At 42.3% G+C, this 23364-nt stretch overlaps 1 protein-coding gene across 2 annotated transcripts in view; it reads right to left on the bottom strand.

Moving 5' to 3' along the window:
• Positions 1–23364, bottom strand: part of LOC140205015 (MOB kinase activator 2-like) — a 76089-nt gene that overhangs the window by 28017 nt on the left and 24708 nt on the right. The window contains exon 1 of one of the 2 annotated variants that reach the window (XM_072272074.1): positions 6214–6368. The exons of the other annotated variant lie outside the window; for it this stretch is intronic. Within the exon in view, the coding sequence (XP_072128175.1) occupies positions 6214–6257 (44 nt within the window). The 5' untranslated portion in view covers positions 6258–6368. Of the gene's footprint in view, positions 1–6213; positions 6369–23364 lie in introns of those variants that run through there. 2 annotated transcript variants of the gene reach the window in all.

Consider the following 23364-nt stretch of genomic DNA (forward strand, 5'->3'; position numbering starts at 1 on the left):
GGGAATTACAGAGGCATGAGAGAGAAGCTTGCCCAAGTGGATTGGTGGAGGATACTGGTGGGAATGACGGCAGAACAGAGGAGGCTGAAGTTTCTGAGAATAGTTCACAAGGCACAGGGTAGGTATGTCCCTCAGAGGAAAAAGTTCTCAAATGGCAGGGGTAGGCAACTGCGGCTGACAAAGGAAGTTAAGGACTGCATAAAAGCCAAGGAAAAGGCATATAAGGTATGCAAAAGTGAGTGGGAAATTGGATGTTTAGGAAGTTTTTAAAATTGAACAAAAGGCAACTAAAAAAGCGATAAGGGAAAAGATGAAATACGAGGGCATAGCCAATAATATAAAGCAGTATACCAAATTTTTTTCAGTTTTATCAGAGTAAAAGGGAGGTGAGAGTTGATATTGGAACACTGGAAAATGATGCCGGTGAGGTAGTAATGGAGAACAAAGAAATGGCTGTAGCCTCCCCCACCCCCATACCAGACAGTGATACAGCCTGTCAGAATGCTCTCCACTGTACATCTATAGAAGACACAGCAAAAGAAAGAAAATGATAGGCCAGTTAGCCTAACTTCAGTGCCTGGGAAACTGTTGGAGTTTATTATTAAGGATGAGGTTTTGAGGTACTTGAAGACGAATGATAAAATAAGTCAAAGTCAGCATGATTTCTGTAAAGGGAAATCTTGCCTGATAAATCTGTTGAGAGTTCTTTGAAGTAAAAAGTAGAGTGGACAAGAAAGAGGCAGTGGATGTTATTTACTTGGATTTTCAGATGACATTTGATAAAGTGCCACACGTGAGGCTGCTTAACAAGATAAAATCCTATAGTGTTGCAAGAAAGATACTGGCATGGATAGCAGAATGGCTGACAGGCAAAAGGCAGTGAGTGGGAATAAAAGGGGCCTTTTCTGGTTGGCTGCCAGAGACTAGTGGTATCTCTAGGAAGAGGTGCAGTCAACGTTTCAGGCCGAGACCCTTCGTCAGGAGGTCCTGACGAAGGGTCTCGGCCTGAAACGTCGACTGCACCTCTTCCTACAGATGCTGCCTGGCCTGCTGCGTTCACCAGCAACTTTGATGTGTGTTGCTTGAATTTCCAGCATCTGCAGAATTCCTGTTGTTTAGAGACTAGTGGTGTTCCTCGGGGGTCAGTATTGGGACTGCTGCTTTTCACATTGTATGGCAAAGACTTTGATAATGGAATTGATGGCTTTGTGGTAAAGTTTGCGGATGATATGAAGATGAGATGGAGAGGTAGGCAGTGTCGAGGAAGCAATGCGATTGCAGCAAGACTTGGACAAATTGGATGTATGGGCAAAAAAGTGGCAGATGGAATACAGTGTTGGGAAATGTATGATAATATATTTTCGTAAAAGGAACAGTTTTAAAGTGCTTGAAAATAGATACAGGGGAGATGTCGGGTAAGTTTTTTGACGCGGAGAATGGTGAGTGCGTGGAATGGGTTGCCGACGACTGTGGTGGAGGCGGATACGATAGGGCCTTTTAAGAGACTCCTGGATAAGTACATGGAGCTTAGAAAAATAGAGGGCTATGGGTAACCCTAAGTAATTTCTAAGGTAAGGACATGTTCGGCACAGCTTTGTGGGCCAAAGGGCCTGTATTGTGCAGTAGGTTTTCTATGTTTCTATGAAAAATCGTGCAGACTATTATCAAATGGGGAGAAGGTTCAAACATCAGAGTTGCAAAGAGGCTTGGGAATCCTTGTGCAAGACTCCCAGAAGGTTAATTTACAGGTTGAGTCTGTGGTAAAGAAGGCAAATGCAATGTTGGCATTTATTTCAAGGGGAATAGAGCATAAAAACAAGGAGATAATGCTGAGCCTGTATAAGACACTAGTTAGGCCACTCTTAGAGTACTGTCAACAGTTTTGAGCCCCATATCTCAGAAAGGATGTGTCATTATTGGAGAGAGTCCAGAGGAGATTTACAAGGATGATTCCTGGAATCAAAGCATTTGGCAGCTTTGGGCCTGTATTCACTGCAATTTAGAAAAGTGGGGGGGGGGGAGGGGGGACTCGTTAAAACCTACTGAATGTTGAAAGAACTAGATAGGATGGGTGTGGAGAGGATGTTTCCTATGGTGGGGGTATCCAGAACTAGAGGGCACAGTCTCAAAATTGAGGGGCAACCGTTTTGAACAGAGGTAAGGAGGAATTTTTTTTTTATAGCCAGAGAGTAGTAAATCTGTGGAATGCTCTGCCACAAACTGTGGTGGAGGCCAAGTCTGTGCGTATATTTAAGGCAGAAGTTGACAGTTTCTTAATCAGTCATGGCAGGAGGAGAAGATGGCGGCGCAACACAGTTCACAGCGGCCACTCCGGTGGTGATGACGTTATCTGTCAAGTAGGGTGCCATGCACAATCCTGATTTGATGGAGACAGGTGTGAGAGCACGGAGGAACATCTGGTGAAACTTCTGAAATGCCTGCTTCGTTGCCGCTGCTACTGTGTGATCCAGAATCTCCAGAGGGGAAGGCCTCGAGTCCTCGGCTTTGCTTGTTGCTCGGCGGCCGGGGTGGGGTCGAAGTGCTCGGCAGAGGATGGTGCTCAGTGTCGGAGGCTCGAAGTTTTCAGACGGACTCAGAGTCGGCTGCGGTCGGGTGCTTCCAATGCAACGGCAAGCTTGTGGTGCTTGGAGGTTCATGGCAGGGAGAGTTTCTCCCTTCTGCCGCCTGCGTGAGATGATGGGGCTATCGGGACTTGAGACTTTTTTTTAACCGTGTCCATGGTCTGCTCTTTATCAAATTACGGTATTGCTTTGCACTGTTGTAACTGTATGTTATAATTATGTGGTTTTGTCAGTTTTAGTCTTGGTTTGTCCTGTGTTCTTGTGATATCATTCTGGAGGAACACTGTTATCATTTTTTAATGCATGCATTTCTAAATGACAATAAACGAGGACTGAGTGTCCTCATAATCTAATCAAAGGACATGACAAGAAGGCAGGTGTATGAGGTTGAGTGGGATCCAGGATCAGCCACGGTGGAATGGTGGAGCAGACTCAATGGGCTGAATGGCCTAATTCTGCTCCTATGTCTTACGGTCACAGGGTGAATGTACTAACTCCTTACAAGCAGCAGTGTGAATTGAACCCTAATCAATGATCGCTGGCTCTCACTAAGAGTTATGCTACTGTGCCACCACAGAGATTATTGTAAAGAAAACAATGGATTTATTGCTGTTTCGTGATTAAATTCGTTTTTTTAAGTTCAGCTAGCTTGCGAGAAGAAACGTCTTCACCCAGAAGCTTTGGAACTCTCTGCCCAAAAGCGCTGTAGAGGCTTAGCCACAGAGACTCTGCATATGCTGGAAATCTCAAGCAACATACACAAACTGCTGCAGGAACTCAGTAGGTCAGGCAGCATCTATGGAGGGAAATGAACAGTCAACATTTCACTCGGTTAACCTTTATCCAGAAAGTCCCAGTACAGAGTCTCAGCCCGAAATATCGACTGCTCATTTTCCTCCATATCACGCTGCTGAGTTCCTCCAGCATTTTATGTGTGTGGCAGAAGCTCAGTAGCTGACAAAAACTTTTTTAAAAATTGGATATTAAAGTAATTGAGAGATATATTTGCTAAAAAAAAGTGGTGCTGAGGCCATAAAATTAATCAACAGTGGAACACACAAGGGCCCAATGGCCTACTCCTGATTGTATTTTGATCTTTTTTTATTAAAAGGACTTAATTGAGTTGGCCAATATGAGAAGGGGGTTTTGAAGGAGGGAATGCTGCCATTTCATAGCAAGAGGAACATGAATTATACTGAGATTTCAAATTACTTTAATCGAGACAATCACCTTTTCAGCCAGTAACATTTTTAAAGTGCATATGGATCTGCTTAATAAAAAAACTCGTAAAGCACAGCCACCACAAACTAAAAGATTTGAAAAAATTATTCACCATCTACTCCCTCAGCCTTAGTCAACAAAATTTGAATCTGAATTCAGTCAACTTCCTGTACATTTTAAACTTTTCAATACAGAACACTTGCAAAAAAAGTGTGCTGTATATGAACGTTAAATAAAGCTATTTTGTAGGGTTCACAAGCTATCAATAACTATTCCCCTAGACTGCTAGTTAAATTTGGAGTACTGTGAGCAGTTTTGGGCTCATCGAAGAAAGAATGTGCTGGCATTGAAGAGGGTCCAGAGGTGGCCCACAAGACTGATCATGGAATGAAAGGGCTAATGTATGAGAAGCCTGTGATGGCCCTGGGCCTGTAGTCGCTGGAGTTTAGAACGAGGGGGGAAGATCTCACTGAAACTTATTGAATATTGAAAGGTCTCGAGAAAATGGACATGGAGAGGATGCTTCCAATAGTGAGAGTCTAGGACCAGAGGGCACAGCCTCAGAATACAAGAATGTCCCTTTAGTAACTTCTTTAACAGGAAGGTGGCGAATCTGTGGAATTCATTGCCAAAGTTGACTTTGGAGGCCAAGTCATTGGAAATATTTAAAGGAAGCTCCTGATTATTAAGGGTGTAAAAGTTTATGGGGAGAAGACAGGAAGAAGGGCTTGAAAGGGATATCAAATCAGCCTTGACTGATTTGGGTGATATAGTGGCATAATGGTTAGCATGACACTATTACAGCTCAAGGCATCAGAGTTCGAAGTTCAAGGAGTTTGTGGAACGTGTGGGTTTCCTCCCACAGTCCAAAAGTATCCCTGTTAGTAGGTTAACTGGTTATTGCAAATTGTCCCATGATTAAACTAGGGTTAAATCATGGGTTGTTGAAGGTGTGGCTTGAAGGGCCACAAGGGCTTATTCCACGCTTTATCTCCAAATAAACAAATGATGGAATGGTGGAGAGGGCTTGATGGGGCAAATGGCCTAATTATGGTCTTACAACAGAATGGACCTGAGATAAATGTACCAAGATGGTGGCAAACTGGGATTGTGCTAACTGGTCCTTAACTGGGCTTGTTTAGTGAGTCGTTTGACTGGACTCTCCAGTCAGACTAGGAACAGTTCTCTGGCTGGCTAGGGATTTTATTTTGGATCCTTACTCTGGGTTGCTGGTTGCCCAACTGATGACTTGGTAAAACATAAGATGAGGGTCAACTTCAATGTCCTACACAGGTGAACAATTTTTTTTTTACAATCACTGGCTAAGAAAAATGAAATCTTCAGTATTCCTCCTGAATGTTTATGGAATCCTACAAAGTGAAAATTGCCTCATAAATGAAGAGCATCTCATAAGCCAATGGAGTTTGAAAACACCAAAAGTCAAAGAAGCAGATTTAGGCCATTCAGCCCAGAAATCTGCTGGCAATTCCATTATTGCTGATTATTCCTCTCAAAAGGCTAAGAAATTACTCCTCATCTCGGTTCTAAAGGTTCATCCTTATTTGGACGCTGTGCTCTGTGGTTCTAGTCTATAGTAAACATTTGCCGCATGACTACTCTACGTCTTTCAATATTCGATTGGTTTTAAAAAGAGGTCCCCCCCCCCGATTCTTCTAAACTCCAGCAAGTACAGACAAATGGGGGGGGGCTCAAACAGGGTGTCAAAAGCAATGAATCAAATTGCCACTGGAAACGCAGAATAGTCAGGCAAATGCTTTTAAACGCTTTTACATGCTGAGGATTCCATGGATCTTGGTCAGTTTACAACAATTATCCATGAGCTTTTAACTCCATCCAGCCATCATTTTAACTGTTAATGCAGCAGACCTTTGGTCTTTACCGGGAACAAACTTCAACTCAAACTTCTTTCACACAAACTCCACTCCAATAGCCGAGTCTAAGAGAGCTGTAAATCTTGCACTCACCTGCTTTCACCTTTCTGAATCAATGGCTACATTCAGCGTGCCTACCAGATATTCTCAGTGAGCCACTCAAATGAACAATTAGCAAACACAACTCGAACCATTACAGTAGCACGCCATTTTCCAAACTCCTTTAGCAAATTATGATTACCCAGGAACAAACTTTCTCTAGCCTCCCATTTAACTTCCTTTTCCCAAAGACAATTAAGATATAGATAGAAAAGCTGAGAAGACAAAGAATTTTTATACTTCAAATGAGAGGTTTCACGACATGACTGTAACACAGACATTTGGGGCTTGAGGGGTTAAAGATCAGGAATTGGGATCCTTAAGATTGCAGTATAATTCAAAGTTACTAACACAACGCTCGTTTGCTTCTCATCCATTCTAATTCAGAAACAATCCCTTTATTTTGTTAATTTCCTTACCTTTTCTTGTATCTCAGTGCCTTCCCTACAGCCTGTAGGACCATCCTGCACTGCTCCAGGGCCCCCACCCCCGCTACTTCACTCAATGGCCAGACTGTAGGAAACTGACACAAACAACAACAGAATACACAATAGCCCGTGCAAAGTATTCCCCTCTCCAAGCTAAAGCCACTCTGCAAACTAGTTTGACTGCATTTGATGTGCTTATAGGACCGGCTCCCCAGGAACACTCCAATGAGAGCCAATAGCGACACGGGCTGCTGCTGCTGCCACGACAACACAAAGGCCTTAGGGAGCGTCTGCAAACTAGTTTATCCCAACACAAAGGAGTAATCCTGGGCTCCTCAGGGACGGGTGCAAAACAAAACCAACGAATACGCTGCTATTAATTGTATAAAAGAGGCACTCTTACCGTAGAAAATAAGACCATATGACATAGGAGCAGAAGCGGTCCATTCGGCCCATCGACTCTGCTCCACCATTTTATCATGTACTAACCTCCCCAGCATCCAGGACATCTTCAAGAAGCGATCCCTCAAAAAGGCGGCATCCATCAGTAAGGATGCCCAACACCCAGAAATTGCCCTCTTCTCATTACTACTATCAGGGAGGAGGTACAGGAGCCTGAAGACACATACTCATCCTTTCAGGAGTAGCTGCTTCCTCTCTGCCATCAAATTTCTGAATGGACAATGAACTCATTGACACTACCACTACTACTTAATTAAACTACTGTAACTCTCAGTTTTTATTATGTATTGCATTGTACTGCTGTCGCATAACAACATTCACGCCATATGCCAGTGATATTAAACCGGATTCTGATGCAACCTCATTCTCCTGGATTGTCCCCGTAACTTTTTGCGTCCTGATTATCAACCTCTGCTTTAAATACACTCAATGACCTGGCTTCCACAGCTGCCCATGGCAACAAATTCCACAGATTCACGGGTCTCTGGTAAAGAAATTCCTCCTCATCTCCATTCTCAATGGAAGTCCTTTTATTCTAAGGCTGTACCCTCTGGTCCTAGAATTCCCCACCATAGGAGATATCCCCTTCACATCCTCTCTATCTAGACCTTTCACCATTTGATAGGTTTCAGTGAAATTGTCCTTCATTCTTCTAAATTGCAGCGAGTAATGGCCAAGAGTCATCAATTGCTCCTCATACGATATAAGCCTTTCATCCCCAGAATCATTCTTGTGAACCTCCGATGTCAGTACATCCTTTCTCATACAAGGGGCCTAAAACTGTTCACAATACTTCAAGTACCTCAGCCAATCAGCCAATGGTCTATCCATGCTAGTACCTTTCCTGTAATACCATGGACCAATTTTATTTATTAAGCGATACAGCACAGAGTAGGCTCTTTCAGCCCTTCAAGCCATGCCACCCCAGACAACCCCAATTTAACTCTAACCTAATCATGTTACAATTTACAATGATCAATTAACTTGCAGGTATGTCTTTGGATTGTGGGGGGAACTGGAGTACCTGAGGAAAACATACACATTCCATGTACAGACTCTTTACAGATGGTGCCAGAATTGAACTCTGGAATCTGGATTACCCTGAGCTGTAATGGCATCATGCTAACCTCTACACTACTGTGGCATTCCTGTTAGGCAACCTCATGAGTGACACCTTGGCAAAAGCCTTCTGAAAATCTAACTGCACAACATCAACCAATTCAACCACAAGCTGCTCTAAAAAGTCATCAAATCTCTTGTTGCTATGTGGAATTTAAGATATTGGCACCATGAAAGCAATCTTATAAAGAATAGTTTCGGTAGATGCTGGTAATCCAGAGTAACACACTCAAAATAGTGGAGGAACTGTGCAGGTCAGGACTCCTGATGAAGGGCCTCGATCTAAAACGTTAACAGTTCATTCCTCTCCATAAATATTATACACCTAGAAAACTTGCTTGCATCATATAAAGAGTAATCCTTTCTCCCACCAACATTTGCTCTATACATCTCTGTTCAGTAAGGTCTACAATTGCCCCGGTACACCATAATACTGAAGTTTAACCACTGCTATCCCATTATGCTTTACCCTAAAACCAGAATTTCACCTATTTTTCAAGAAACATTTCAGAGCACAATAATTAACAATAATTCTTTACTGTATTGCAGGATTTGTTTCTGAAGATGGCAACCAAATGCCAGAAGTCACCATTAGAGGTTATGTAAGGTCTGAGAATTATGCAGGATGAAGGAACAGATAGCTGGCTTGTACATTAATGGTGACTTGATAAATTCTATCATGTGAGAGCCAAAACAGTTTCTGACCTGTGTGGAAACCCCACATAAAGTTTAATATTTATCACGGAGTTGACTAGACTTAAAGGGTTGGGAAGAATATTCTAGCTGTATCACTTTCCTGCTGGCAGTTTGTCTCTAACTGCCCAGATATGATTCTGTGGGCAGTAAAAGACAACTAAAAAGGTCACAAACTATCATATCTTTCTTTATTTCCTAGCAATAATTGCTCATGTTAAAATTTCTCACTCAAGTCATCTGTAAGACATCTTCTCAACATGCTGGACTATCAATGTAAACACAGGAGATTCTGCAGATGCTGGAAATCTAGAGAAATAGTCACAAAATGCTTCAGGAACTCAGCAGGTCAGGCAGCTTCTACGGAGAGGAATAAGCCATTGACATTTCAGGCTGAGACTGGAAAAGAAGGGGGATGAAGCCAGAAGAAGGTGGGGGAGGGAGGGGAAGGAGGTCAAGCTGGAAGGTGTTAGGTGAAGCCAGGTGAGGGGAGAAAGGTAGGTGGGTGGAGGAGGGGAGGGGTGAAGTAAGAAGATAGGAGGTGATATGTAGAAACAATATAGGGCTGAAGAAGAAGAAATCTGATAGAGTGGGCCATGGGAGAAAGGGCACCAGAGGGAGTTGATGGGCAGGTGAGAAGAAGGGAAAGGGGAACAATGTGTTCAGTCATCGTCTCTAATGATAGAGCACAAAAGTTTAGGCAAACTCAAGGCTTTCCAAATAGTCAGAAATGTCTGCACTATAGTGTTTGAGGTTTAAGCCTGCAGTACATATCACAACATTATTCAAGAAGTTGTTAATTGGGCTATTCTATAAGTGCCATCTGCAATTTAGATAAATATTCTTCAACTGCTAAACAAATCATTAGTCACCACATCATGGTGCCCAAAGAAAGAATAGGGAAAGAGAGAGTTCACTGTGCTTATCAACAACTTGGATGCTGGCCCAGAGGGAGCCATGTAAAATTTGCAGAGGATGCCAAAACAGGTGGTATAGTTCATTCATTAGAGGATAAAAAGAAAATAACAAAAAGGAGTATTGTTGCAGCTGTAATTCAATGTTATTAGATACAAGATCATGCATTTTGCATAAAGTAAAGATTAGCTTTATTTGTCAGAAAAACATAGAAACATTGAAAAATACAGTGAAATGCATCGGCCTTGTCAATGACCAACACAGTTCGAGAACGTGGCGGGGCAGCTCGCAAGTTTCACCATGCTTCTGGCACCAACATAGTATGCATACAACTTACTAACCCAACCTGTATGCTTTTGAATTATGGAAGGACACTGGAGCACCCGGAGGAAACCCAAGGTTCATGGGGAGAACGTACAAACTCCTTTCAGACAGTGCCTGGATTTGAACACAATGCTGGCGTCGTGAAGCATTACACTGCCGCCCGTCTAATCAATTTGTTATGTTAGACTTACAGGATAGTAAGAACTGTAAACATTGTACAAAAAAAGTCTATTGGTTTTATTAATAGAGATTGGCCTTGGGTGAATAGAACATTCAAGAACAGGATATTAAATCATCTTGCCCTAACACAGCACAGTCATCATCAAATCCTAGAGGCCTAGCGTTCGGGGTCCAAGTCATCGGAGAATCCAGAGCCGAGGCCTGGAGTTCAGAGTCCTCATCCTGGGTCTTCATTCATAGTCATCGCAAAGTCCTGGGGTCAATACTGAAGATCAAACCCTGAAGGTCAGAAATCTGGAAGTCGAGGCCTGATGTCCGAAGCCTTGGGTCTGTGACTCCTCTGAGGAAGTCAGAGGCCTGATGTCTGTGTGTCGACTGGAGGTCTGGTGACGACCTGTCCTGAGGTTGGAGTACTGTCTGTGTGAGTATGTGCCTGGGTGGGGAAGAGGAAAAGGCTTATTTTGCTGCTGTTCTGCAAACATGGTGGGCACTGCTGGAATGTGTGACTGCTCCTACCACATCCTTAGGTTGTATTAGTTAACACAAATGAAGCATTTCACTGTGTGCTTCAATGTACGTGTGATAAATTCATCTGAATACTGGAGGGTGAATGAACTTGTGTAGACAAGCCATAAATGCTGTGGCTTCAGAGCAGATCAGTGCTGATAAACCTGAGGCAACTGTTTCAACACCGACGCCCCAAAGCCTAACACCGAGTGTAATGGGATACACACCACTTGCCTGGAGAAATGTTCCATTGCATCATCCAGGTCAAAACATGAGAGACTGTATATCACTGGAAAATCGGGGCAACACATATGGCAAAGGAGAAACTCAGTGGATCAGGCAGCATCTGTGGGCAGAAATGGGCTACTGAGTTTCTCCAGCACTTATTGTGTTGACCTAGGTCAAAACAACCCACTTGATTAGCATCCCTTTTAGAATTCACTTCCTCTATCACAGGTACAATGACAAGTATTTAGTGCTTAGTATCAAAGTTTATCTCAATAGAGATTCGCTAGGCCAGGTGTTTCCAACCGTTTTGTGCCATGGACCAATACCATTAAGCAAGGGGTCTGTGGACTCCAGGTTGGGAACTCCTGCAGCAGACCTGGAGTCCACAGACCCCTGATAGTTGCTCTATTACACACAGCTAAAGGAGGTGGATCTGTAATCTCTAGACTTTAGAAGAATTGGGGGTGGGGGTATCTTACTGAAATGCATATGATCTGAAGGGGGCATAACAAGGTAATGCTGAGATATTTCCAGCACTGTGAAATCAACATGCTTTCAATAAAAGAAGATGGTCATTTAAAACTGATAGGTATAGGAATTTTTCTTGTAGAGGGTGGGGAATCTCTGAAATCCTCTATTCAAGAGGGTTATGAAGGTCAGATTGATGTAAGTTTTTAAATACCTACATTACCTTGTTTGAAATATTGGGGAATTGATGGCTACGGAAAAGAATCAGGTTTATTATCACCGGCATGCGTCATGAAATTTGTTAACTTAGCAGTAGCCGTACAATGCAATACACGATAGTATAGAAAGAAAAAATAAATAAATCAATTACAGTAAGTACACTGTATATGTGTATATTAAATAGCTAGATTAAAAATAGTGCAAATCAGAAATAATATTAAAAAAGTGAGGTAGTGTTCATGGGTTCAACGTCCATTTAGAAATCGGATGGCAGTGGGAAAGAACTGTTTCTGAATCATTAAGTGTGCGCCTTCAGCCAAGTGGTCTGTCTAGTTTTATTCTTTTCCCACTTCGACACTGCAGCTATAGTACAATTAAGTGGTTGCTACATAGTTTCAGGCACAAACAAATTGTGGCAGGTCTGGAGTCACACATAAGCTACAAGGAAGGTGACTTAATTGAACACGGTAGATTTTTTTTAACAATCCAGTAATTTTGTGAATATCATTACTAAGATTAGTCTTTTGGTGGAATTTCAACATGGATCTCTGGATTGTTACTCCAGAGGCCCGACTGTTAGACCCAGGTCTCTGAACTTCTGTGTAAGACACTGACCAGATTTAGCTTTCTCCCATATCACAGGTTGCATAGAAAGCAGCCTGTGGCTTTGACAGCGTAGCAGTTAGCACAACACTTTACAGTGCCAGCGATCAAAAGATAAGGAGCTTAATGACTGTCACTGTCTGTAACGAGCTTGTAATATGTTCCTCAGGACCACATGGGTTTCCGCCAAGTGCTCTGGTTTCCAGCCGCATCCCAAAGATGTACAGGTTAGGTTTAGTTAGTTGTGGCAAGCTATGCTGGTGTCATAAGCATGGTAATGCTTGTGGGCTGCCCTCAGCACATCCTCAGACTGTGCTGGTTGTTGACGAAATGAGGCATTTCATTGTACGTTCCAAGATTTATCTAACAAATAAAACTAATCTTTAAGCTTTAATCAACCAAAGTGTTTCAAAATGCTTTAGAACTGCTGCAATTTCATTGTATGGTGATCAATTAAACTGCTAATGAGTGGACTTGGAACTTTCCCATCCACAAAACTGGTGTGGTCCAGTGTGCAGGTTGAAGGCATCTTTAGCCAATTTTATTTGCTCCACCTAAAATTGAAATGGCTGATTGCAGGGGATACAGCAAATGTTATGCGACAAGATAAAATGCTGGCTGTATTACTGAAGAATCTATAACTAACCATTCCTCTACCAAGTTATTCAATACAATCCACTTACCTGCTTTGTGGAAAGACCATAAGCCATAGAAGCAGAATTAGGCCATTTGACCCATCAAGTCTGCTCCAGATTCATCATCACTTTAGTCCAAAAATGTAAATACCAAAATTGAGCTGAGATTGGCTAGGACTTTATGTCTTGCACTGCATTGCGTCAAAACAACAAATTTCATTGTATACATCGGTGATGATAAACCTGAATCTGAAGTATTTCATCAACCTGAACTTCAGTAAGCCATTGGAGAGCCGTGTTTAAACCGATCAGTAAGATTAAGGTTATAATACTCTTTTATGTGAACAAAGGGTTGGGGGCTGAATACTTTTTCAAGGCACTGTATTATGTAATGAGAGTGACTAATGTTGAAGTGATGAAGAGTGATCGCCTATTAGAAAAGTGTGGAACAATTATAATAGATCTTGTTTTGGTGTGACTGAAATTCTGCGTAGTCAATGCAGAGAGTGCTCCTGGCTACGCAGGAAGTAAGAGACGCGAAACCAAGAGTTTACGGCAGATCCTTTATGGAAGAATTGTAATAGTCAAACTTGTCAAACAGTTAATGTTTCTGGACCAATAAAAGCTCTCTGCCTAAAATGTCTACTGCTTATTCCCCTCAGTAGATGCTGCCTGATCTGCTGAGTTCCTCCAGCAGTTTGTGTGTATTATTTAGGATTTCCAGCATCTGCAGAATCTCCTGTATTTGCAAATTTTGTGGCGGCACGATAGCATAATGGTTAGCACGCTTTACAGAAGCAGCTGTAAGACCGGGGTTCAATGGTTAAAATCCCGCCACTATCTGTGTGTAGTTTGTATACTCTCCACGTGACCACATGTACTCCAGCTTCCCCCCACATTCCAAAAACTTTCAGATTAGAGTTAACGAGCTGTGGGTATGCTCCATTGGCGCCGGAAGTACAGCAAAACTTGTAGGTTGCCCAGCACCTACTGATCACGGATTTGATTTGATGCCAATGACAAATTTCACTGAATGTTTCGATCTGCATGTGACAAAACTAACCTTTATCTTTAAAATCGGCTTGTTTTTGGGGCTTGTGGCAGCCCTATCTGGGAAGCCAATCCATAAAACACAGGAGCGGAACTGGGCCATTCGTCCCTTTGAGTCTGGTCCATCATGGCTGATTTATTTTCCCACTCAACCTCAACCTCCTGTCTTCCCTCTGTAACCTTTGACACCCTGATTAACCAAGAACATAAGACCATAAAGACACAGGAATAGAATTAGGGCATTAGCTGCCCAGTCTGTACTAAACTTTATGCAAAAAATAAACACCAGTTTTCAGGCATGTCAGCAGGACATCGCTGTTGGTCGCATTGTTCACTGGTGCCATCTTGACAAACTGCCCAATACATGTGTGTGCACAGCAAATACCAGATCGGCATTAAATTTTCTAAACAAATGTGAATTTATTCATTTGTATTATCTAAAGCTAACCAACATGCCTTTCTTTTCAATGACTCTGCATTTTGATAGAAAATGATCTATATTCAATATTCAATAACTGCCAACACAACTATTTTGCACATCATTTCATTTTTGTTCACTGACTGCAAGAATCAAACCTATCAACACACAAATATCTGGGCAGGTCAGGGCTTCACACAAGCATGTGAGCAGAGAAAAGAACATGCTACATCAGCCCCTTGAGTCTTTGTTCTTCGCATAGTTCAGAAAAAAATGACAGTACTGGTAAGGTAACAACTTAAAAAAGGCAAGAACTGAATGAAAACACAATGAAGCACCAATCTTCAGAGGATCTCCCACAGTGCAATTCAAATCCATACACAGTACAAAACAACAATTTCTTTGTTTCAGATCACCTTTGCTGCTTGAAAACCATCCCCAAGGGCATAGCCTTTCACACCTCTTCAATTGTGATAGCTTCAGTCCAAACAAATAGACATTTACTTTGAGACAGAACTCTCCTATTAAGGGAGCATCACTAAAAAGCAACCGTATCACATGTGGGAAAGCAGAGACTAGGCACATAAAATGTATTGAAGCTAAATTCATTCTGGCACAGAATATACACAAGATTGTGACAAGGATGAATTGAATACAAGCTTTCTGAATCTAACCCAGTTCTTTTCTTGGTGAGTCAACAGATGCTGACTTGATTAGCACTGTAGTTACACAAGTAAAAGTAAGTAACGACTTTGAGCCAGCTTCATAATCTCTTTGAGGTTAGTCACATAAATGAGGCTATCATCTCAGTTAAAGATCCTTTTTTGTATCAAAATAAACTTTATTCATAATAAGAAAAATATTTACAAGAACAAAAAAAACAAGGCCTTTTCATTCAAACAACAGGAATTCTGCAGATGCTGGAAATTCAAGCAACACACATCAAAGTTGCTGGTAAACGCAGCAGGCCAGGCAGCATCTGTAGGAAGAGGTGCAGTCGACGTTTCAGGCCGAGACCCTTCGTCAGGACTAACTGAAGGAAGAGTGAGTAAGGGATTTGAAAGTTGGAGGGGGAGGGGGAGATCCAAAATGATAGGAGAAGACAGGAGGGGGAGGGATAGAGCCAAGAGCTGGACAGGTGATAAGCAAAAGGGGATACGAGAGGATCATGGGACAGGAGGTCCGGGAAGAAAGACGGGTGGGGGGGGGGACCCAGAGGATGGGCAAGAGGTAGATTCAGAGGGACAGAGGGAGAAAAAAGAGAGTGAGAGAAAGAATATGTGCATAAAAATGAGTAGCAGATGGGGTACGAGGGGGAGGTGGGGCCTTAGCGGAAGTTAGAAAAGTCGATGTTCATGCCATCAGGTTGGACGCTACCCAGACGGAATATAAGGTGTTGTTCCTCCAACCTGAGTGTGGCTTCATCTTTACAGTAGAGGAGGCCGTGGATGGACATGTCAGAATGGGAATGGGATGTGGAATTAAAATGTGTGGCCACTGGGAGATCCTGCTTTCTCTGGCGGACAGAGCGTAGATGTTCAGCAAAGCGGTCTCCCAGTCTGCGTCAGGTCTCGCCAATATATAAAAGGCCACATCGGGAGCACCGGACGCAGTATATCACCCCAGTCGACTCACAGGTGAAGTGTTGCCTCACCTGGAAGGACTGTTTGGGGCCCTGAATGGTGGTAAGGGAGGAAGTGTAAGGGCATGTGTAGCACTTGTTCCGCTTACACGGATAAGTGCCAGGAGGGAGATCAGTGAGGAGGGATGGGGGGCCTTTTCATTCTTACATTTATAGCCAATAGTTAGAAAAAGGTACAATTAAATTTTAAATGCAGCAAACTAGGGCGGCACAGTGGCGTAATGTTTTTACAGCACAGAAACCTGGGTTCAATTCCTGCCACTGTCTGTAAGGAGTTCGTACGTTCTCCCCATAACCACACGTGAGAAGCCTCCCACATTCCAAAGATGTACAGATATTAGGTTAATCGGTCATAAAGGTGTAATTTATTGATTTATTGAGCTACAGTGCAGAAAAGACCAATCCGCCCCTTTGAGCCACACTGCCCAGCAACCCCCAAGTCTAATCACAGGACATTTACTATCACCAATTAACCTATCAACCGGTACTCCTCTGGACTGGGGGAGGAAATTGGAGACCCAGAGGAAACATACAAACTCGTCAGAGACAGCGTTGGGCAGCGTGGGCTTGTTGGGATGGAAAGGCCTGTTACTGTGCTGAATCTCTAAATAAAATAAAACAAACTTGTTTACCCTAACCCATGTTCAATCCTATCTGATCAGCATTACTTTAAATATACCTCAATGTTACCATGAACTATAGAATTTATTTTTCCCCATAAAACAGTGTGTCTTGGTGGGATGCAAAGCAGATATAAGCTGCAATATAAACCAGTCATGTACAAGAGCTGGTGACATCATAAAGTAATTACATTGCTAATGAAGGCAAATCTGACCCTGGGTCTTCCAACAATAAATCACTGTGCTGACCAGCCCTGAATCACTGAGTATTCAGTTAACTCCAATGCTAGAAGATGTGAAACAGATGCTTTTTTACAAGCAACAAGAGTAACCTACAAGACAAACGGACCAATGGCCCCTGTGAAAAAGAAATTGTTGCAGATGCTGCAAGGCTGATATAAAGGAAGGATTTCCTAGAAATCCTCAGTGGGTCAGCATCAACTTGCCCTTTACTTGTTTTAGGAACTGAAAGACATGCTGTGTGCTTGCAGCATCTTTGTCTAGAGGTTGCTATTTCAGATAGGTATCACTGGGCATGGAACTGCAGTAAAGCCAGTTTACTGAAAGATCTTGTAATACAAAGTTTCACTTTGCTTGACAGGTTCAATCCACTTTATGTAGTAGTACATGTGCAATCACTTGGTTTGAGAATGATGTTCTCCTAAGAGGTTATTGCCTTAATGGAGAATGCCTGTGCGTGACTTTGTTTAACGCGGGGAAGCTGAAGCATGGGGAGTCACCACACGGTCCTTGACAGATCAGGGTCAGTGTACTGTGACATGGAGTGAAAGACAACTGGGGATCCTTCATTGCTGCAGCCATCCTCCATTTTCACTGCCATTGTAACGTGTCATCATCTTTTGCCAGCTCCACTGCTGAGGTCTTGGTTGGATCGCTCTTTGGCTACGTCCACACTACGCCGGATAATTTTGAAAACACCAGTTTCGAGTAAAAATGACAGGCGTCCACACTAAGCGTTTTTCAAAATATCTCTGTCCACATTAGACGGATATTTGGGCGAATCTCCTCCTACTGGGCATGCGCAGGACACACAGAAAACAAGCAAAGAGGAAACGGTATACTTGGCGTGCGTTTGTCCAGTTACAGACTAGAAAAACTTAAAAGGAATTGCTCTTGGGTCTCGCACAGGAGGACTTAAAACTGAAAAAAACAAATACTGGAGCATATGGAGGCAACCGACGGAGTTCACGGACAGTATGACCTGGCTGACGACGAACATTGAAAAACTGACTAACTCTGTTGCATTAATAAAGCACCTTGTTAAATGTATAAAACATGACTGCGTCAGTGTTATCTTATATTTCCATACAATGTTACATTAGGCTGTTACACATCTATTGTCAGAGAAGTACTTGCATAAATAGGTAAACCACCTTGGTTCTTGGTCCTTGATTCTCCAAAATATTCCGCATGGAATTTAAACTGGAGGTGGCAGAGGGCGTTTTCTGTCCTTACCTTCATACAAGCAAGGACAGAAAACAGGGCAAAGTGAGTATACTTACTTATTCAGTAAGCTATGGGTCAAGTATTTGGTAAGTACATTCTTAACTCTTCTGGCTTCAGTCTCGTTGCCGTCTGTTCTGAAATTGTTAGGTTCTGCGACATGCAAAACCAAATATCGCTGTGATGATTGTACGCTCTAAACAATAAAGTAATAATAATAAGGATAAGGATAATAAGAAGAAACCAATGAAATGCCGAGCTTGCCGCCATTTGTTCTGGCACGTCATGACAGCGGTTTTAAAAAGCTCCTGTTACCCCGTACACACTGCAATGGATATTAGGCGTTTTCAGATTTATTCACTCTGGAGACCATTTCTGAACATCTCCGTTTTCGGGGGCTAAAAACACCGGTTCAGTGTGGACGGAGGGTCAAAACGATGAGAAAAAGCTTCGTTTTCAGAATTATCCGGCATAGTGTGGACGTAACCTTTGTCTGGAACTTCTCCCTTGACCTTAGGACTATGGATGATCCTACCAGGAGCTAAATTCCAGTCAGCATCAGTCTTGGGACCTCAGGAATTCACAAGCCTCTCCACCCTGACGAGGTGACAATCATTGGATTTTACGTAAGGAACAGAGGCAGGAATAAGGTTCTTCAGCCCTTTGAGCCTCCTTCATTATTTATCTTGGCTTATCTTTTACCCCAGTTCCATTTACCCACACCCATATCTCTTTATATCCAGAAATAGGTCAGTCTATGTTTTGAATGAACTTAAGGAACAATCCTTCACAGCCGTACAGGACAGAGAATTCTAAAGATTTATCACCGTTTAAAGTGAAGAAATTTCTCCTTTTCCTAGTCCAAAATGGCTAGTGTTTTGTTCTGTAAAGTTCAGTCTCAGACCATTGGGAGGGCACTTAACTTCTCTAGTCACCTCTTTCTAAACTCTGGTACATAGTTATCAGGTTTTAGTCTCACCCACTTCTGCAGCATTATTGTTTTTAAACAAATTCCTACTTTTTCAGGTTCACATTCTTATCAGACTTTGGTTCTCTGTTATTCTGGCCAGTATTTTTGTAGTCACAAGAGTCTGTGGACGTTGGGAGTCTAGAGCAAAAAATAAATTGCTGACAAGCCAGGCAGAGTCTGTCCTTTGTTTCAGGTTGAGATCTTCTAGACTGGATGGAATCAGATGGCCCAGACAAAGGAAATGTTCACAGATGCCACCTGGCTTGCTGAGTCCCTCCAACATTTTGTCTTAACATCCCAATATTTTTTTACAGCTTCTTCTGCAAAGACTCCCTTTACGGGTTAGGTCATATCTACATATTGGTTATTCAGGCAGGGAGCAACTAACCATAAACCCATATGTACAGATGCTCTTTATTTTAAGAATCTCAAATTTATCCTCCCAGGTGCAATGTGAACTGAATACAAGATCTACTGCATTGCATTCATTCGAGCGTGCATCTGCTGCTACAACAATATTTTGCCTGTCTTCTACTTTCATGAACAAAAAAGGTGCTAACACTACAATTAGTACCTCAGAAACATGTATATGATCACATTTTTATAAGCCACTTATAGAAGGAGCATATTACAACAAAAGCAAAACAGTTTCATGATAAAGTACAGATGCATGTACAGTTCCAAGAAAAGATTTGTTGAACTCTTTGCAATTACCTGGCTTTCTGTATTAAAGGCTCAAAATGTGGTCTGATCATCTAAACCACAATAAGACAAACACTCGTGTTTCAGATCATTGTCTTGTTGCATAATCCAACTTCTATTAAGCTTTTGATGATGGACTGCTATCCTGACATTTTCCTGTCAAATGTTGTGATACAATTCTGAATTCATTGTTCCCTCAATGACTGCAAGCTGTCCAGGTCCTGAGGGAGTAATGCAGCACCAAACCATGCTTCACAGTTGGGATGAGGTTTTCGTGTTGGTGTGCAGTGCTCTTTCCCTTCCAAACATAGCGGTGTGTATTTCTGTCAAAAAGTTAAACTTTTGTCTCATCTGTCCACAAACCATGGTCCCAGAAGCATTGTGGAACATCCAGGTGGTCTTTTACAAACTTGAGATGTGCAGCAATGCTTTTTTTTTTTGGAGAGCAGTGGTTTCCTCCTTGGTGTTCTTCCACGAACACCATTCTTGTTCAGTGTTTTTCTTACAGAGGACACATGAACAGAGACCTTAGCAAGTTCAAGAGATTTCTGCAGGTCTTTTGTTGTACCCTTGGGTTCTTTCTCACATCCTTCATTGTGCTCTTGGTATGAACTTTGCAGGACACCCACTCCTAGGACAAGAAGCAACAGTACTGAGTTTCCTCCATTTGTACAGAATTTCTCTTACTGTGGACTGATGAACACTCAGGTCTTTAGAAATGCTTTTGTGGCCTTTTCCAACTTCATGCATCTCTACAATTCTTTTAAGGTCCTCTGAAAGTTGTTTTGATCGATGCATGGTGCATATAAACAGATCTTTCTTGAGAAGAGCAGGGTCTGTCAGTAATTCACTTCATGTGTCTTTTTTTTAAAATGGGGCAGGACACCGCTACCAATCTCATCTCACTGATTTGAACACCTGATTCCAAAATAGCTTTTGTAGAAGGCATTACCCCAGAGGTTTGCACACATTTTTTGAATCTAGACTGTGGTTGTTTAAATGGTGTACTCAGTATTGACAAGAACGAGTACAATTGTTTATGTGTTATTAGTTTAGGCAGATAGTGTTTGTCTACTATAGTGTCTTGGATGAAGATCTGACCATATTTTACGAGTAATTAATGCAGAAAACCAGTTAACTGCAGAGTTCACAAACTTTTTCTTGCAATTGTATAAGTTTTTAATCAAAACACAGCAAAGAGAAGTCACTAAGTCTTTTAGTGTCCTGGTGTCTAAAGGTGCTGTCTGTAGTTTTGAGGTGCAAAGATCCATGATATTTGTGAAGTATTTCTGTAGGACTCACTGCTTTTTTTTTAAACACTGCTACTTTATTCACTGCTGCCATCATTTGATTTAGAGAACACTTCAGTTTGACTCGAGCAACAAGGGCACAATGTGGCACAAACAGTTAAATATTTGAGGAGATATTTAAGGTGAACCTCTTCACTCATGAGCCGGCTGGCGGCACAGTGGCATCAGCGCCAGACTTCAGAGCAAAGGCTCCCGGGTTCAAATCCAGCCGCCTCCCTCGCACGCTTCCCATTCGTGCTGGGTTGAGCGTTGGTCTAGCAACTCGGCCTCCTAAAAATAAGCCTGCTTAAAAAAAACGCTGTCCCGATGACTCCACTTGGAATTAAGAGCTTTCTTCTTCTTCTTCACTCAGAGCCTGGTGAGAGTGTGGAATGAGCTGCCAGCGGAAGTGGTGGTTGCGAATTCATTGATGTGGTCCAGGTGTAGTTTGACGTGGACTAGGTGGACTGAATGATCTGTTTCTATGCTGTAGGTTATTTTCATTTAGAAATACAGCAAAGTAATGGGCCCTTCTGGACTAACTAGTCCATGCCATCTATTACACCTACTAACCCTTATGTCTTGGAATGCAGAAGGAAACCGGAGCATCCGGACGAAACCCACGGGGTGAATGCACAAACTCCTTATAGACAGTGGTGGGAATTGAATCTGGGTCGCTGGCGCTGTAGTAGCATTACTCTGTTGCCACTACGCCACTGTGTAGTTCTTCATGACTATAAACTGAGCTGGCCTGTTTAAAGACAGGGACTTCAACTCTTATAACTATAAAGGAGTGATCCATAAGACCATAATATCATAAGACACAGGGGCAGAATTCTGCCATTTGGCCCACTGAGCCTGCTCCATCCTTCCATCATGGCCGATTTATTATCTCTTTCAACCCCATTCTCTTGCCATCCCCCCATAACTTTTGACACCCTGACTAATCAAGAACCTATCAACCTCTACCTTAAATATACCCAAAGACCTAGCCTCCAAAGCTGTTTGTGGCAATGAATTCCACAGATTCACCACCCTCTGGTTACAGAAATTCCTCATCTCCATTCTACAAATGTCTCTCTATTCTGAGGCTTTGTCCTCTGATCCTAGATTCCCCCATCAGAGGAAACATCAACTCTACCTAGGCCTTTCAACATTCAATAGGTTTCAATGAGATCCTCCTTCATTCTTCCAGCGAGTACAGACCCAGAGCCATCCAACTACAAGGTATTCTTTTTTATTAAGAGGGAGCCCAGCAGAAGTGTGTATTGCTCTAGAGAAACAAGGGCATTGCTGCTGGATGAACACTAATTATACCTCATTTCAGCCAACAGGAGCACTAGAGCAGCATACTTCCATCAACTGTCTTTCCCTGACAAAGAGCAGCTGGAATGCTACAACCATGACTGTTCAGCAGCAGATGACTAGGTGACGAGAAAGGTAGAAATCGTCATTCAAAAAGATCTCCATGGGGAGGAGCAACAGGGTGGAGACTATGAAATCTGCATGAAAAATATTGTGCTGTAAACTAAAAGAGAAAATGATCTCACTGAACAAGCTGCAATGTAACAAGCCTGAGCAAGCCCCGTAACTGCAATAAAAATACAACATATATTAACCCCGTGAATACTGTGCAAGCAAAAAGTCTTTTCAAAAATGTTTTGAAAAATTACATTAAGATTTTTTCAATCTTATTTATTACAAGAACAGGTTCTGGTTACAGATCCTGTGCAGAGGGAAGAAGAGAGAAATCCAAAGACAGGGAGGGGAATTGGAAGTCAGGTTATGGTTAAGGGACAGCGATGTGGAGTTAGGAGTCAGGCCTCCACTGCATGCTCGAAAGCCAGTGATGAAAAACATTCAGAGTTTAAGCCTCCACGCAGAGCTCAGCGGCCAGAGATGTGAACATAGAAAATGAAGGACATCCGGAGACCCGGCCTCCACTTTGTTCTTGAAAGCCAATGACTTGAACAAGCATCGAAGGAACATCCAAAGTCAAAGTCAAATTTATTGTCAGGGTACATACACGTCACCACATACAACCCTGAAATTCTTTTTCTGCAGGCATACTTGGCAAGTCTATAGAACAGTAACTGTAAACAGCATTAATGGACAACAAACTGTGTAAATGCAGGTATAAATAAATAGCAATAAATAACATGCATGAAATAATAACATAACAAGTCCTTAAATGAGTGTAGTTATGCCCTTTTGTTCAAGAGCCTGATAGTTGAGGGGAAGTAACTGTTCTTGAACCTGGTGGTGTGAGTCCTGAGGTTCTTGTACCTTCTACCTGATGGCAGTTGCAAGAGAAGAGCATGGCCAGAGTGGTGAGGATCTTTGATAATGGATGCTGATTTCCTATGGCAACGTTTCATGTAGATGTGAGCAATGGTTGTGAGGGTTTTTCCCATGATGTTCTGGGCTGAATCCATTACCTTTTGTAGGATTTTCCACTCAAATGCATTGGTGTTCCCATTCCAGGCTGTAATGCAGCCAATCAGCACACTTTCCACCACACATCTACAGAAGTTTACCAAGGCTTTTGTTGACATGATGAATCTCCACAGACTCCTGAGGAAGCAGAGGTGGTTTGTGCTTTCTTCTCAACTATATTTATATGATAGGCCGAGG

This window comes from Mobula birostris, chromosome 11 (assembly GCF_030028105.1).
Source record: "Mobula birostris isolate sMobBir1 chromosome 11, sMobBir1.hap1, whole genome shotgun sequence".
Classification (NCBI taxonomy): Eukaryota; Metazoa; Chordata; class Chondrichthyes; order Myliobatiformes; family Myliobatidae; genus Mobula; species Mobula birostris.